The 16,395-nt window shown below is 44.9% G+C and overlaps 2 protein-coding genes across 2 annotated transcripts; both read left to right on the plus strand.

Annotated features, from left to right (window-relative positions):
- Positions 1 to 1,758: 1,758 nt before the first annotated feature.
- LOC4340725 (aldehyde dehydrogenase family 2 member B7, mitochondrial) lies at positions 1,759 to 7,183 on the plus strand. The gene is made up of 11 exons (XM_015787848.3): positions 1,759 to 2,057; positions 3,660 to 3,797; positions 4,015 to 4,157; positions 4,252 to 4,405; positions 4,500 to 4,729; positions 5,272 to 5,361; positions 5,496 to 5,669; positions 5,763 to 5,900; positions 6,102 to 6,239; positions 6,340 to 6,401; positions 6,634 to 7,183. Exons 1-11 carry the CDS (start codon positions 1,949 to 1,951, stop codon positions 6,905 to 6,907), a joined length of 1,650 nt encoding a protein of 549 aa, XP_015643334.1. The 5' UTR covers positions 1,759 to 1,948; the 3' UTR covers positions 6,908 to 7,183.
- A 4,125-nt stretch (positions 7,184 to 11,308) lies between these two features.
- LOC4340726 (UDP-glycosyltransferase 90A2) lies at positions 11,309 to 12,919 on the plus strand. The gene has a single exon (XM_015786036.3). It carries the CDS (start codon positions 11,402 to 11,404, stop codon positions 12,830 to 12,832), a length of 1,431 nt encoding a protein of 476 aa, XP_015641522.1. The 5' UTR covers positions 11,309 to 11,401; the 3' UTR covers positions 12,833 to 12,919.
- Positions 12,920 to 16,395: the final 3,476 nt, after the last annotated feature.

A 16,395-nucleotide genomic window follows, 5' to 3' on the forward strand; every position in this document is an offset into this window, starting at 1 on the left:
GTATGTGTGAGATGAGTAAAAAATAAAGTTAGTTTTGGATGGAGGTAGTAATTGCTTCTAGCCAAGGTTAACATGGTATGTATAAGTTCAGCACAATCATCCAGAAAGAATCTATGGGTCTGTTTGGGGAGCTTAAGATTGTAGTTCATTTTCAGGATTCCACAACTATAGTTTTTTTTAGAACTTGAACGAAAAGCTACATTGTTTCTAGGAATTTCTGATTGTGAAAAATGCTCTCCTAAATAGACCCTATATACCACAACTAGTTAGGAATATTTGACGTCTACACTGCTATAAATAGAGACATCGATATAAAATATTCTTTGATTGGATGAAACAACTTATATAAAAAAGTTTGCCAATAACATATCCCTTCCAAAAAAAATCAACTTCTAATAATAAACCTATATTAGCATTTGTTTAAATTCATCATCAGAAGTTGGTTTTTGAGTATGCACTTAACCCAACTCTATTTAGGGTGTGTTTAGTTCACGCCAAAATTAGAAGTTTGGTTGAAATTGGAACGATGTGACGGAAAAGTTGGAAGTTTGTGTGTGTAGGAAAGTTTTGATGTGATGGAAAAGTTGAAAGTTTGAAGAAAAAGTTTGGAACTAAGTAAGGGCTTAAGGCTTTTCTTGAAACATACTCTAATAGCGATTTTATAATATTTCATACAACTATTTCCAAACTACAAAAAACCATCAAAAATGTCTCCAATCATAGAAGAGGCCAGTAAAGAATCACATAGTAAACCTCAACCAGATTTTTCACCTAAGGGGAATTACACACGCACGTGCAGCCACTTCGCTCCTACTCCCTCTGTCCCACAATATAAGAGATTTTGAATTTTTGTTTGTAACGTTTGATCACTCGTCTTATTCAATTTTTTTTTACAAATATAAAAAACGAAAAGTTGTGCTTAAAGTACTGTAGATAATAAAGTAAGTCACAAATAAAATAAATAATAATTTCAAAATGTGTTTGAATAAGACGAGTGGTTAAACGTTGCTTGCAATAACTCAAAATCCCTTATATTATGGGACGGAGGGAGTATATACTTATGGATGACCTATGGGTTTTTTTTTCACAATCTTACCTATCCCTCCAAAATAAATAGAAATTCAGTCCACCTCATTTTAAACCCTGCTTTCAAATTTTGTAGGCTAAAACATTGATCCTTTTCCCCGTAAAAAAAATATATTGACCCCTTAACCATAAGGCTATACTACGGGCCAATTTGATAGAGTTCCAACTCCTATTTAACTATAGGAGTTGGGTCTAAGTTGAATTTTGGAGCATCCTAAGCTCAGGGCCTGTTGTGTACAGCTCTAGCTCCATCACTCCTGGAGCTGGAGCTCAGCCAAATAGTTTTAGCTCCACCTAAAATGGGAGCAGAGCTGGGTGGAGCTTTCTCACAAAATGAACTAGAGTGCCACAACTCCACTTCAGACCCAACTCTTGAAGCTAAATTTAGAATTTGGAGCTCTACTAAACAGGCCTTCAGCTCCATCTCTCTAGTTCATTTTTGTGAGAGCGCATCATCCGACTCCACTCTTATTTTAGATGGAGCTGAAACTATTTGGTTAGTCCGAGCTGGAGCAAAACATAAGCCACAGAAGATCCCTCCTACCTCTCCAAACCAAACCAAAAATAATTCTCGCCCGCTAGCAAGTGGGCCCCACATCTAATCATACATGATCCATCCGTTCCCCTACTCCTATTAAAGAGGAGGGGGTAAAGCCCTGGCTTTCCTCCCCCAACAACTCGGCCAAATTCAAAGCAAAGCCGCCATTACTGCTCCTCTTCCATTCCACTGGGGACGTACGAGCTCCGCGCATCCCTTCCATTCCATTACTGACCTTGGCTGCTGCGGCTGCAGTGCAGAGGGGGTTTGGTGGTGCGGTTGATTTGAGCAATAAATTCTCTAGGGGGGAGGGAGGTATCGGTCATGGCTGCCGCTGCTGCAAGGAGGGGCTCATCGCTGCTCTCTCGCTGCCTGCTGTCCAGGCCCGCCGCCGCCGCCTCGCCTGCTGTCCCCTCTGCGCTCCGCAGGGCAGGTATATTGATTGATTCATCATCCCCTGGACCCCTTGTTAATTCCACCGTACTTTTTTTTGGTTGTACAGAATCTTGGTTGGTACTAGAAGTAGGTATTCGTGGCCAAGTTCATGTGTTCTAGGAAAAAAATAAAAAAAGTTCATGTGTTATTTGTGTTTCTTGGTGGGTAAAATTATTTTTTCCCCAATGTTGTTGGGGGGTGTCTTGGAATTATTTTTCCCACCTTTGGTTGATGCCACACCGTTGTAGGGCGGCTTCTGTTTGTCTCTTTTTGGGTGGTGGTGGGGTTTTGGATCTTGGAGGGATTGGCCGGACCTGACTGATCTGAATTCCAGGGTTGGTGTGTTGTTGTCACTAGTGCCACTGTTTAATTATTGGTTCATGACAGGGCTTAATTATTGGGTGCTTAAAAACATTATCTCTTGCTGTATGGGTGACTGCTCTGATGGCAAGATTCAATTTGGTACTAGAACTCAACCATGTTTGTATGAAAAAAAAATGGTATTGTTGTAGTAGCTTGTAATGATTCTTGAATTTGCTTTTTCACCCAGAAATTCAGCCTCTAGAGTTGATCTTTTAGATCAGGTTGTGTCCTCATCTTTTGGGAAAATATCCTTCATTCAACGTTGCTGTCCTCCACTACTTTCTGTGTAGTATACCTATTTGTCAGCTAATCTGGTTGTAGTGAGAAATCCCTGCCTTATCTTGACCCGGAAAATATGGGGTTTCTAGGATTTTTGGCGTCAGATATGAGTCATGAGCATGAGCGGCAGATTGGACCTTTCCTCTTTTCTTCGGTGGGCTGTGATATTTTCTTTCCTTGACATGATAGGATACCAGTTTTTCTTCAGTCCTTATCAGTGCCATAGAAAATCTTAGGTTTTTGGTTCCAAACCGTTCTTGTTTGCTAATGTCACCATATATACAGCGAAACCGATGTGAATTGCCTCGACTATGAAATGACAAGCAGATACCATAAAAATTCAAAACACTATTCTTTATCTGAAATTACTGATTAGTACTAGTTTACTAGTTGCCGGGCAGCACAGTAACACTCCTGGACATTATTGAGTGGTCATTCAGTCAAAAAGAAAGGGACAAGTTGTAATCGGCTTTCTTATCTGCGCTACACTGAGGCACAATTTTAAACTCTTATTTTTCCCATCATCCTTCAGGCCGGTCAAGATATAAACTAGTTTGTACCTATAAGAAACATGAAATAAATTTAGTTCCCTAGAATTACAGACAGACGGGGTAAACACATGTAGGACAGTATTGGCGATGTATTATACTTTTCAGTCCTGTGTGCTTGTTTTTCAGGTTATTTTCCTGGGGACAAATTTATCACTTACGCAAATTTTTTCTTGAAACGCCAGTTTTGAAAAATAATGTTTAAGTATGTTTAAATGCTCCTTTCTTCCACCATGTGTGGAGGCATTTGATCTAGGGACCATATATTATTTTTGTACCATTTTTGAGGGGCATTTACTGTCCCATTCAGACTTCATTGAATACATGATCTTAGGAAATGGATTTACTCCGTACCACTGCTACTACTGTAGTACTCGTACTATTCCTGACTATGCATTTTCTGCTTGCAGATGGGACACAAGGATTGTTGCCGGGAATCCTTCAGAGGTTCAGCACTGCAGCAGTAGCAGAGGAGCCCATATCACCCCCAGTCCAAGTGAACTACACTCAGCTCCTCATTGATGGAAAATTCGTTGATTCAGCATCTGGTACACTTCTTCAGCTCAGCCCTTCCTATGAAACTATTTCAACTCAACTAGTAGTAATGAGATTGGATTCATAAGGCTAGTTTGGTGGGCTTCAGCTGTTCTATAGGCATTGAACACCACAAGGCCCATGAACTGAGAAAAATAGATTGGTTTTAAATTTCTTTTTGTGACAGTAAGTTGAGCTCATAATTCAAATTGTGCATTGCAATTTCATTAGGCAAAACTTTCCCAACTCTGGACCCTCGTACCGGGGAGCTGATTGCCCATGTGGCTGAAGGCGATGCGGAGGATATTAACCGTGCGGTTCATGCGGCCCGCAAGGCTTTCGATGAAGGGCCATGGCCAAAGATGACTGCCTATGTAAACACTTACTGACACTTCTGTTGCTAGCTGCTACTGTTGTATTGTTCTGAAGTCATGCTCATAGAAGTACACAATTTATTTTCTTCTACAGGAGAGATCCCGGATTCTGTTGCGGTTTGCTGACTTGATTGAGAAGCACAACGATGAAATTGCTGCATTGGAGACATGGGACAACGGCAAGCCGTATGCGCAAGCTGCCAACATTGAAGTGCCAATGGTGGCACGGCTGATGCGGTACTATGCTGGTGAGTAAGCTTCCTTCTGACATCAACAGCAATGATCAACAAGGTGCCTATGCAGGTGGCTAATATTGTTCCACTCGTGCTGAAATGTTTGCAGGTTGGGCTGACAAGATCCATGGGCTTGTCGTGCCGGCTGACGGCCCACACCATGTACAGGTGCTGCACGAGCCCATTGGTGTCGCAGGTCAGATCATCCCATGGAACTTTCCGCTTCTGATGTTTGCGTGGAAAGTTGGCCCTGCTTTGGCTTGTGGAAACACTGTTGTGCTCAAGACGGCTGAGCAAACTCCTCTGTCTGCTCTATTTGCTTCTAAGCTGTTGCATGAGGTTGGTGCAGTGATCATTTTCGTAATTTTTGTTCAATGAGAGGAATCCATTTTTAATTGCTCCATGCTATTTGGACATTTATTATGATTACTGAGAATGGCCTGTTGTTGGCTTGTGTAGTTTTGGGATTGCAAAATATTATAATTAGTTCTAAAGCAACCATTTTGCAAAATATGGTTACTGAGAATTGCATTTTACAGAATTTCTTGTCCTGCAGTCTAGTGATCAAGAAGCAACTGCAAGTTCAGATCTTCCCGAAAGGAAGGGATAGAAACAACCCATTCTAGTGTCAATAATCCTTTTAGGTCTAATATCCAAGACCTAGAGTGAAATGATTCAAATTTCATTGCATGATCTGTTTGTTTAGTTCTTTGTCAATGCAGCCATCAATTCTGGCTTGCTTCAGTGCAAAGAAAGAGTGCATTTTTGACTAAGTCTGACCAGCTGAAGCATTCTTTATATTTTCTAGTCTACAGTGAACAATGTTCTATATCAGCTACACATTATTGAATCAGAATTGATCATCTTAAATGATTAAATAGGCTGGACTCCCAGACGGTGTTGTTAACGTGGTATCTGGTTTTGGACCTACTGCTGGTGCTGCTCTTGCTAGTCACATGGATGTCGATAAGGTAAACTTGTGGTTTTCTTGTAATTCCTGTATTTTACAGATAATGGCCAGAAAACAGTGCAATATTTAGATTTATAGTATTAAAATATTTAAATTCAGTTGCATTCTAAGATTTTACTTTCACTTTCAATATAGATTGCATTCACTGGATCGACCGATACTGGAAAAGTCGTCCTTGAGTTGGCTGCAAGGAGCAACCTTAAGTCAGTGACACTGGAGCTAGGAGGCAAGTCTCCTTTCATCATCATGGATGATGCTGATGTTGACCATGCTGTTGAGCTTGCGCATTTTGCACTGTTCTTTAACCAGGTACCACATGATAAATTATGTCAAAGCAGGCACAACAACTTTGTTCATTAGTTTGAAATCTCTAAATGATTTTTCTTGACTTAAAATTTCAAGGGACAATGTTGCTGTGCTGGGTCTCGTACATTTGTGCATGAGCGTATCTATGATGAGTTCGTGGAGAAGGCCAAGGCTCGTGCTCTCAAGCGTGTGGTTGGTGATCCATTCAAGAATGGTGTTGAACAGGGCCCTCAGGTACATAGTACTGACTAGCACATTCAGCCTTCATACTGCCTGTCCTTCAGTTATCCATCACATGGCCATGCATTGATGTGGTATAATCATGCAGGCTTTACATTAATTACCTTCAATCGTATTGTCAAGTATCCAGTCATCATAACACATTCAGGTTTTGGACTGATGATAACCTTGCAAATTTTGTTTTAATACTTCTAGATTGATGACGAGCAATTCAACAAGATCTTGCGCTACATCAAGTATGGTGTTGACAGTGGAGCCAACCTTGTGACTGGTGGCGACAGATTAGGTGACAAAGGTTACTACATCCAGCCAACAATTTTCTCGGATGTACAGGTAATTAAGCTTAGGATAACGTCAAAGAATGTCAGCACAGATTGTCCTTCTCCTTTGTTGCCTCATCTTCTTAACACTTATTGTATGGTGATTGCTTCAGGATAACATGAGGATTGCTCAAGAAGAGATATTTGGCCCTGTGCAGTCCATTCTGAAGTTCAAGTGAGTAAACACTCCATTTCACATGCATCCTGTCCCAAACTCTTAGCAGTAACCAAATTAATCAAGAACTGAACCGAAGACTATATATATTTTTTAAGATAAAGGAAGCTTTTATTGATCTCAGACAATTACATCAAGTTGATACAACCATACTAAGAACATTTCTGGCCTCTACATAACTAGGATGCACATAACTGACAAAACCATAACGCAATTTATGCTATGTCGACAGTGATCTGAACGAGGTCATCAAGAGGGCAAATGCAAGCCAGTACGGGCTGGCTGCTGGGGTCTTCACCAACAACCTGAACACGGCCAACACCCTGACCCGCGCGCTCAGGGTCGGGACCGTGTGGGTGAACTGCTTCGACGTCTTCGACGCCGCGATCCCGTTCGGCGGATACAAGCAGAGCGGCATCGGGAGGGAGAAGGGCATCGACAGCCTGAAGAACTACCTGCAGGTCAAGGCCGTCGTCACGCCGATCAAGAACGCCGCGTGGTTGTAAACACATAGATGTTTGGACATTTCAGAACTGGGGAAGAAATAGGTATAATCTTATGGACGGATGCGAAAATGGCGATAAATTATGGCGATAAGATTATGATGATGATGATGAAGAAGAAGAAGAGGAGGAGGAAGAACAGCTGAAATAAGCTTGTCCTAGCATGGGGCTGGCATTGTCTCTAATAAACCTTGTGGTTGGTGCTCATGTTACTGATGGAGTATATTGTAGAAGCAGATTTATGTTCATTATGAAATATATATCGCTTGTTTGGGATAATTCTACCGTTTGTGCTGCTCTCACAATTTTCTCACAAGCTACTTATGAAGCTACTTTTCAGCGATTGGACATTTTTTGGTGCATTCAAAACAAGAAAAATCAGTAAAACATGATTAATCTGAATCAAGTATTAGTTATTATAAAATTAAAAATTGATTTATTTGATTATTTTAAGAACTTCTCTATATATAGTTTTTTATGAATCATATTGTTTAGCTATTCTAACAGCTAATACATAATGAGAAAATAGATGTTTCCAGAAGCGGTTTAGAGTGCTCCCTGGTTGTTGAAGAAAGTAACGTTGGGTCATGAAAGCGGCGGTAAGGTTGTTCACCAAAGTTAATACAGGGCCTGTTCACTTTGTTGCCAAAAAAAACTTACCAAATTTTGATATTATTTGGCAGTAAACTAGATGTAGCTATTTTTTTTTTACAACTTTACCAAAATTTGGTAAGGTTAAAAATAGCATCGAAGTGAATAGGCCATGTAGCGAAGCGGCGTATATCGCCTGTCGTCATTGTTCAAGGTCACAACTAAAAAAGCACTAAAAGGTCCGACTGTGCTTTTGTATCTCGACCATGAGAACACGCTGGGTCAATAAATAGTAAAAGTCTTTTGACTGGTCATGGCACGTCATCAATGCACGATTGATTGCTATAAATTCCTCTCAATTACTTCAAGTTCCCGCAGAGAGATCGCTGTTTACACGAGGGATGTCTCCTTTCTCTCATCCACTTTTTATTTAAGGGATTAGATAAAAAACAATCGGAAACTTTTAAATATAACTATAATATAATTATATTATAATCTCTATATAATTTAGGTATAAAGTTGCATATATTATTTTAGTACTTATATTGGCTATGTATATTCGATTGGATATTTGGGATGTAGAGGCCAAGTTTATTCTATTTTTTAAAAATTATTATAATACTTATACAATATAGTGTAGTGTGGTTATAGCATAGTTATAGTGAAATTATATTACAACTATACATTAGGTTAGATTTAAAAAAAATCACTCAAAAAACCATATGACAGTTTTTTTAATGATATCTTAATACTTGTGTATTCTTGGCACGGCATTCAGCGCCAGCTGACGTGGCGTTGAGGTGTCTAAGTTCAGCGCCATATGATTTGGCGTTGAGCAGAAGGGTCAGATTTGAAATAAGTTTTGGCAGCGGTTCATTTGTAAAAATAGTTTTTGCAAAGGGTCAAATTGTCAAAATTTGTGCAGATCTGCGCTGGCGACGGCGAGGATGGAAGGCAGTGGGGCTCAACGGCACCGTGGGTGGTGCCGAGGTGCGGGGTCCGCCGTGCGAAGGCCCCGGGGCTGGTGCTGCTCCTTTGCCGGCGTCCCGCAGAGCCCCGGCCTCCGTCCTATCCCTTCTTCCACCTCGTCGGCCATGGCGTCTTCCCTGGCACTGGGAGGAGTGGGTGGGGTGCGGCCGGGAGGAAGCTGCCGCCCAATTCCCCCTCGATCTCGTCGTTTCACAGCTCGCCGACCTCGTCGAAGCTGGCCGGGCTTGGCGGCCTCATCGACCCCCGCTGCATCCTCTCCCCCGCCCGCATCTCGCCCATCAATCTCGACGACTTTGTGTCCCCGCTCCCGCCGCCGCCGGTGATGCCCGCAGCGGAGACAGTGGTGGTCCCGGCGGAGACGGCGGCAGTGGTGGCGCCGTTGGTGGTGGTCTCGAAGGAGGCGGATTCGGCGGGCGACGAGGCGCTGGATCTGAGGCTTTTCCTGCAGGGGAGGGATGGGAGGTGCGTGGTGATGGAGCTCGACTTCGGGGTGCTCTGCGACAACATCACCTTCTTCGTCGCCATGGCGCCGCACCCGTCCTCCCCGCCGCCGCCTCTGTTGTGCGTCGGCGGCCTTCTTCCCTCGGACAGATCTGGGAGAGGAGAGAGGAGGGGATGGGAGGGCAGGGGTGGCGCCGCCACTTCCTTCCTCTGGCGTCGCCCAGTCGCCGAACCCGGTCGTCGCCGCCGGTCACCGCCGCCGTCACCGGTGGGGGTGTCGAGAGGGAGGAGAGGAATGAGGAAGGGATGTGGAGAGAAGAGGAGTTGATTTGAAGAGAAGAAGAGGAGAGGGTGTGGAGAGAAGGAAAAGGTGGTAGGTGGGTGATTTTAAATGTGACCGAATGTTTTTTTTGTGAGAGCTGGGTTTTCAACAGCGGTTCTGTTTTTTTTGGCCGCCAGGAAAAATTCGACCGCTAGCAAAGATTATCTATTTTCGCTGGTGGCGCACCTAAGTGACCGAAAGCAAAAATAGACATATTTTCGCTGGCGGTCGTATTAGACGGGCGGTGCCCTCCACCCCCTCGTTACGTATTTGCCAGTGGTTATCACATTTTTCGACCAGCAAAAATTATAAGACAACGCCATGAAAAATCATTTTTCTATTAGTGCTACTTAAAAAATGGACTTTCGCAAGCAGCCAGAACCCATTTTTGTAGGCAGCCAGAACCCGTGTTTGTGAAAATCAACACCTTTCCAAACGGGTAGGTTGCCGCTCCAGTTGCCGCCGCCAATCTTGTTGTCCCCGGTCAGGTTTGGTGGACCTGTCACTACAGTGTGCACCGGTGCGTGGCGGGATCCGTCCAGTCCGGGCCTACCGCCACCAGTCCACGGATTGAGTGAGTCTGTCGTTCCAGTGGGTGACAGTGGCAAATCCGACCAGTCCAAGGCCGCCGCTGTTGCTCCCAAGCCCACGCGAGGGAGTCGTTGCTAGATCCAACCGCCGTGGACCTGAGGAAGCCGCTGCTGTTGACCCCATGCCCGTGCGAGGGAGCCTCATCTGATTCGGCCACCGCGAGCCTCGACGAAGCTGCCGCCGCCGCTTCAGTTCCGCATGAAGGAGCCATTGTCGCCGCCGCCACCTTGTCCACCTCTTGAAGTGCTCGCCAGCGTGGCCGCCTTCACTGGTCTGTGAAAGTGGAGGAGAGGAGGTGGAGTGGGGTGAGGGGAGGAGAGGATGAGGGAGGAGAGGGGAGATAGAGAGGGGAGATGATAAGGGTTAGATTTTTAAGGGAGAGTGGAGTGGGCGGCTAGCTCTTTGGGCTTGTAGCAGGCGGTCCACTTAACAAGTCCACTTGCGAAAATAGGTTTATTTTCACAGACGAGCCTATTAAGAGGCCCATCTGAAAATTGATTTTTCATACAAATCTTTTTTTTTCATTGCGGATAATGTTATACGGTCAGTCTGGAGACTAAAAGGGGGCTTGTCCATAAAAATCGATTATGTAATAGTGCCGTGACACTCCCTATACTATATATCATGTTTAAATTTTGGTCGTAAATATTAAATATGAGAGTTTTTTCAATCGCAAGATCAGGAAGGAATTTATTGTTGGCCTCTATGATCCTATTTGGAGAAGTTTCTAGCTGCTGCAGCTATTTTCAGAAACTGTAACTGTTCGAAACATAATCTAGATTATGAGAGAATCTATGGCTATAGAATTCAAAAAATAAATTAGAAGTTGGGTTTTGCAGCTTCTCTAGACCCTCACAGTCTGACTAGCAGCTAGCTGTTTCTGAATCTGAGACTAGCAACTACCAGCTAACTGCATCTCGTGATCTTTAAGTTTTTCAAACTAGTCCTATGTATTTCTCGTGTTGGTTAGACAGTTCACTTATTGTTGGTAGCTAGTGATCTGGAACTTATGTAAGATGGTACCATTTTTCTCACGTTGGTTTAGACAGTGCACTTATTGTTGCGCATAGTGGGCTGGTGCTTACGTAAGATGAGACTTAGGTGGAGGTTGGATAAGAGACTTAACTTTAGTCTCTGACACTAATTTAGAGTATTAAATATAGACTAATTACATAAATGAAAGCTAATTTGTGAGATAAATTTTTTAAACCTAATTAATCTATAATTAGATAATGTTTACTGTAGCATCACATAGGCTAATCATGTATTAATTATGCTCAATAGATTCGTCCCGTGAATTAGTCCAAGATTATGGATGTGTTTTATTAATAGTCTACGTTTAATATTTATAATTAGTATTCAAACATCCGATGTGGTAGGGACTTAAAATTTTTAGTCCCATTTAAATAGGTCTTATAAAAAAAAGGATATTCTGAACTTATATAGCGAGCGCGAATGCGAAGACGGACGCACACAAACGCCCCAAACCAAATAACCAATTCGCGAGCCTCTTACGGACGAACGGTACGGTGTAGCTAGTGTCGTCGGTAGCCGATCGATCGATGGCAGCTGCTTCGCCGGAGCTCCGTCACGTGGCCATGCTGCCGTTCATGGCGAAGGGCCACGCCATGCCGCTCCTCCACCTCACGCGCCTCCTCCTTGCCCGCGGCCTCGCCTCCAAGGTCACCTTCTTCACCACCCCGCGCGACGCGCCCTTCATCCGCGCCAGCCTCGCCGGAGCCGGAGCCGCCGCCGTCGTCGAGCTCCCCTTCCCCACCGACGACGGCCTCAACGACGGCGCGGCGCCGCCGCAGAGCATGGACGACGAGCTGGCGTCCCCGTCCCAGCTCGCCGACGTGGTCGCCGCGTCCGCCGCGCTCCGGCCGGCGTTCGCGGCCGCGTTCGCCCGGCTCGAGCCGAGGCCCGACGTGCTCGTCCACGACGGCTTCCTCCCGTGGGCCGAGCTCGCCGCCGCCGACGCCGGCGGCGTGCCGCGGCTCGTCTCCTACGGCATGAGCGCCTTCGCCACGTACGTCGCCGGCGCGGTCACGGCACACAAGCCGCACGCGCGCGTCGGCTCGCCGTCCGAGCCGTTCGAGGTCGACGGCTTGCCCGGGCTCCGGCTCACCCGAGCCGACCTGAACCCGCCCATCGACGAGCCGGAGCCGACCGGCCCGCTTTGGGACCTCGCGTGCGAGACCAAGGCAAGCATGGACTCCAGCGAGGGCATTATCGTCAATTCCTTCGTGGAGCTCGAGCCGCTATGCTTCGACGGTTGGAGCCGGATGTCCCCTGTGAAGCTATGGCCGGTCGGTCCTCTGTGTCTTGCATCCGAACTGGGCCGGAATATGGACCGGGATGTATCGGATTGGCTCGACTCGCGGCTCGCCATGGACCGACCGGTGCTGTATGTCGCATTTGGTTCACAGGCTGACCTAAGTCGGACTCAACTAGAGGAGATAGCGCTCGGGTTAGATCAGTCTGGTCTAGATTTCTTATGGGTGGTCAGGTCCAAATGGTTTGATTCAGAGGACCATTTCGAGAATAGGTTTGGGGACAAGGGGAAGGTATACCAAGGTTTCATCGATCAAGTCGGGGTTCTAAGCCATAAGTCTATCAAAGGGTTTTTCAGCCACTGCGGGTGGAATTCGGTGTTGGAGAGCATCTCTATGGGTGTGCCAATACTTGCATTCCCAATGGCAGCTGAGCAGAAACTGAATGCAAAATTTGTGGTTGATATGCTAAGAGTTGGGCTCAGGGTTTGGCCACAGAAAAGAGAAGATGACATGGAAAATGGATTGGTTGCAAGGGAAGAAGTGCAGGTGATGGCAAGGGAGTTGATATTTGGAGAGGAAGGAAAATGGGCATCTACTAGAGTAAGTGAACTCGCAGTGCTTTCTAAGAAGGCCATGGAGATTGGTGGGTCATCGTATAAAAAACTAGAGGAGATGGTCCATGAGATCAGTGAGCTAACTCGTGATAAGAGTATGTAACTATGGTTATCGGTGTTTGCTAGTATTTCGGTTTTACTAAATGTCACATTTTTCACTTAATTTCAATAGACTTTTTTTCTTGTGTGATTGCTTTATCTTCTATACGCGTAATCATGCCTTATATCTCTCATATATACTTTTCTATATATACAACAAATTGTGTTGATTTATGATCCAAATTTATTTGTACATGAATAAAGGTCAGCTTCGGATGAAACGAAGCGTTGTGCACCCGGGTACGGATCGTTATTCTTTTAGGGTTTCACCTTCATATATACTTCTTTTAAGCCGTCGTTCGGCGTTGTAACCTCATCCCGGTACAGTGAAGATATTTTGCTAGCTGGCACCCGTGGGTTTTTTCTCCTGCTCTGGGAGGGTTTTCCACGTTAAATCTCGTGTCTTCTATGATTGATTTATTGTTTTTTTATTGTTTCCTAACAAGTTGAAAACTGTGATTGCAATGTAATTGTAATTACAAAATAAGTTTTGAAATTTACAATTTAATTATAATGCAAATGTAGTAAATTTACAATATAAAAACGTTTTTATTTTTTTAAAATATGATGTTATAAATATAATTACTCGACTACTATTTTGTGAATTTATAAATTTGTGCTCGGGCTTAATTTTCACCCATAAAATAAATGGATATTACATACTCCATCTATCAAAAATGATAATCTAATACTCCCTCCGTATTTTTAATGTATAACGCCATTGACTTTTCGACCAACATTTGACCATTCGTTTTAATCAAAATTTTTGTGTAAATATGAAAATATTTATGTCATGCTTAAAGGACATTTGATGACGAATCAAGTCATTATAAAATAAATGATAATTACATAAATTTTTTGAATAAGACGAATGGTCAAATATGACAAAAAAAAGTCAATGGCGTCATGCATATTGGTAGTATGTACGTAGCCTATATAAATTCATGTTCATGTATATATAAGTTGTTTTTTTTACTCCGACTTTTATGGCGGATGCTACACCGACCGTTCTCTTGGCTCTGTGTTCGAATCCTGCGCTGTGATGTCACCGTTATCATACATACATGCATATTCTCAACTTTAGCAAAGGTTGCGTTCTTGCAGCTTTAAAAGAAAATGCTTTAATTAATACTTTCTCCATATTTTAATGTATGACGCCATTAACTTTTTAACCAATGTTTGACTACTCGTTTTATTCCAAATTTGTATGCAAATATAAAAATACTTATGTCGTGCTTAAAGAACATTTGATGATAAATCAAGTCATAATAAAATAAATTATAATTACATAAATTTTTTAAATAAGACGAAAGTTCAAACGTTTGTCAAAAAGTCAACAGCGTCATACATTAAAATACGAAGGGAGTATATAAATTGAATGGCTTAAACCGAAACAGCATCCATGATATGCAAAACTTCACATATTAAAATCTGTAGTACAACTAATTAAAGTACTTACATAACATCCCGATTGGGTATTAAATTTTCTGGCGTTTTGGCGTGGGCATCTAATTCCAATTCCGAGCTAACAAAAGAAGATCGAACAAAATGTGACAGACCACTCATAAACTCTAGTGGATGGAACCCGCGTATTGCTGCGGAGTTTTGTGCAGACAAAAGCAAAAAAGAATATATAGGGAGACGGCACTAAATAAGAAAGAAATTCATCAAAACTAAAACATATACTAATAGCTAGGGAGATCGATTCGTTCGAGTATAAGTCGATGCCCGCATTTTCTCATTAATTAGATTAAACTTTTTGGGTTAAATTGGTTGATGTATCTAACTCAATATATGGTTTAGTCAAAAGATCTCGAGTTCAATTTCCGGCTGACATGTAATTAAATAAAAATTTGCAGCCCATCACTATTCTATACTAGTTGATACCCCGCGCGTTGCTGCGGGCATAAAAGAGCATTTTTTTCTATGTGCAATATCAGTGCAAAAATCCTAAATAAACTTGCTTACAATTTGCTGAGAATGTCTTATGATAATATGATCCACGGACGCTATGCCTGCCTGAGTACTACAGAGATGGGCTGAGAGAAAAAGACGTGGGAGGCTAGGAGCCCATCAGCCCAGCTGCTTTACATTGATCTTGGGCCTCCTGTCTATCTACGGATAAGCAGACGGATTGATCGGACGGCTGAAAAACACTGATGACGTGGATGAATGTAACGCCCCGATTTTCGTTCGGGATTAAAAATCATTAAATAATGCATTTTCTAGAAATTAAATAAAAGTTAAATCAATTTAATCAAGTGAAATTATGGAGGAAATTAAAATTTTCCTTTAAAAATCATTGGCCGAGAATATTTTGTAATATTCTTTGTGCCCTAAAATACTCTCCAGATTTTTCCCGTGAATTTTCGGAGCTCAAGAAATAATTTTAAAGTTACAAAGTTCATTAACTCAATTTAGAATAAAAAGAAAACAAATAAAAATCTCCTTCTTCTCTTTGGGCTGCTTTCGGCCCAATCCCCCTCCCTCCTTCTTTCCTCTCCGGCCCAGCCGCCTCCCTCCTCCCCTCTTCTCTCTCGGGTCGGCCCAGCCTAGCTCTCCTCTCTTTAAGTCCACATAACACCCTTCCTCGGCCCTCTCTCTCTCTCCGACCAACATGTGGGACCCGAGGCCCCACATGTCAGGACCGTCCCCAACCTTCGGCCGGCCTCCATGGCCGCCGAAACCACCCCACGACGCCGCTTCCTCCGCGCGCCTCCACGCTCCCGCGCGCGTGCAGACGTGGTCCACCCCACGTCCTCCCCTTCCTCCACTTTCTCCCCCATTTGCCCCCAAAAATCGGCGCCGTTCGAGCCCCACTCGCCCACGTCGCCAGAGCTCCATCCGCCGGCCGTTGCCGCCCGCCACGGCCACGATCTCCCCCTCCGGGGCCTATAAAAATGCACCCCGACCTCCCCTCATCCGTTTCCCCAACTCACTGCCCCCTCCCGCGCGCTCTCTTGAGCTCCCCACGCCGCTCCCGTGTGCCGCCGCACGCCGGCGACCCTCCAGCCGCGCGCCGTCGCCGCTTCCGTCGCCCCCGCACTGCGCCGCTGCCACCTATAGCATCGCAGCGTCCCACCGCACCCCGGCATCCGCTCCATTTCCCCTCCCCGCCTCCGAAACACCGTCGCCACGCGCACCACCTCTCTCCACCGTCTTTACCACCTCCAGCCGCCGCTTGGCGCCGCTCCTAACCACCCTAAGCCGCCCCGCCGCCGCCGCTCGCTTCGCAGCGCCGAGGAGCACCTCGGCCGCCGCTTTTCACGGCCAGGATCCCGCCGGAACACGGTTCCCCTCGCGCCAGTCCTTCCGGCCGCCGTCCGCTGGTTCCCGCTCGCGGAACGCCGCTGGGCCGCCGTTCCGCCTTCGTCCCGAGGAGCGCCGACGCCGAGCTCCCCGCCTTTCCCCGCCCCTCGTCGCCGCGTCCTTGGTGAGCTCCTCCTCTCCCTCCTTGCCTCCCTCCTCTGTCTCCCGTGCGCGCTGCCGCGCCGGTGGCCGCCGCCGGCGACCACCTGGCCGTGCGCCGCCGCCCCGCTCGCCTGGGCCGCCCGGACCCCCTTGCTG

The sequence above is a fragment of the Oryza sativa genome, chromosome 6 (assembly GCF_034140825.1).
Source record: "Oryza sativa Japonica Group chromosome 6, ASM3414082v1".
In the NCBI taxonomy this organism is placed as follows: Eukaryota; Viridiplantae; Streptophyta; class Magnoliopsida; order Poales; family Poaceae; genus Oryza; species Oryza sativa.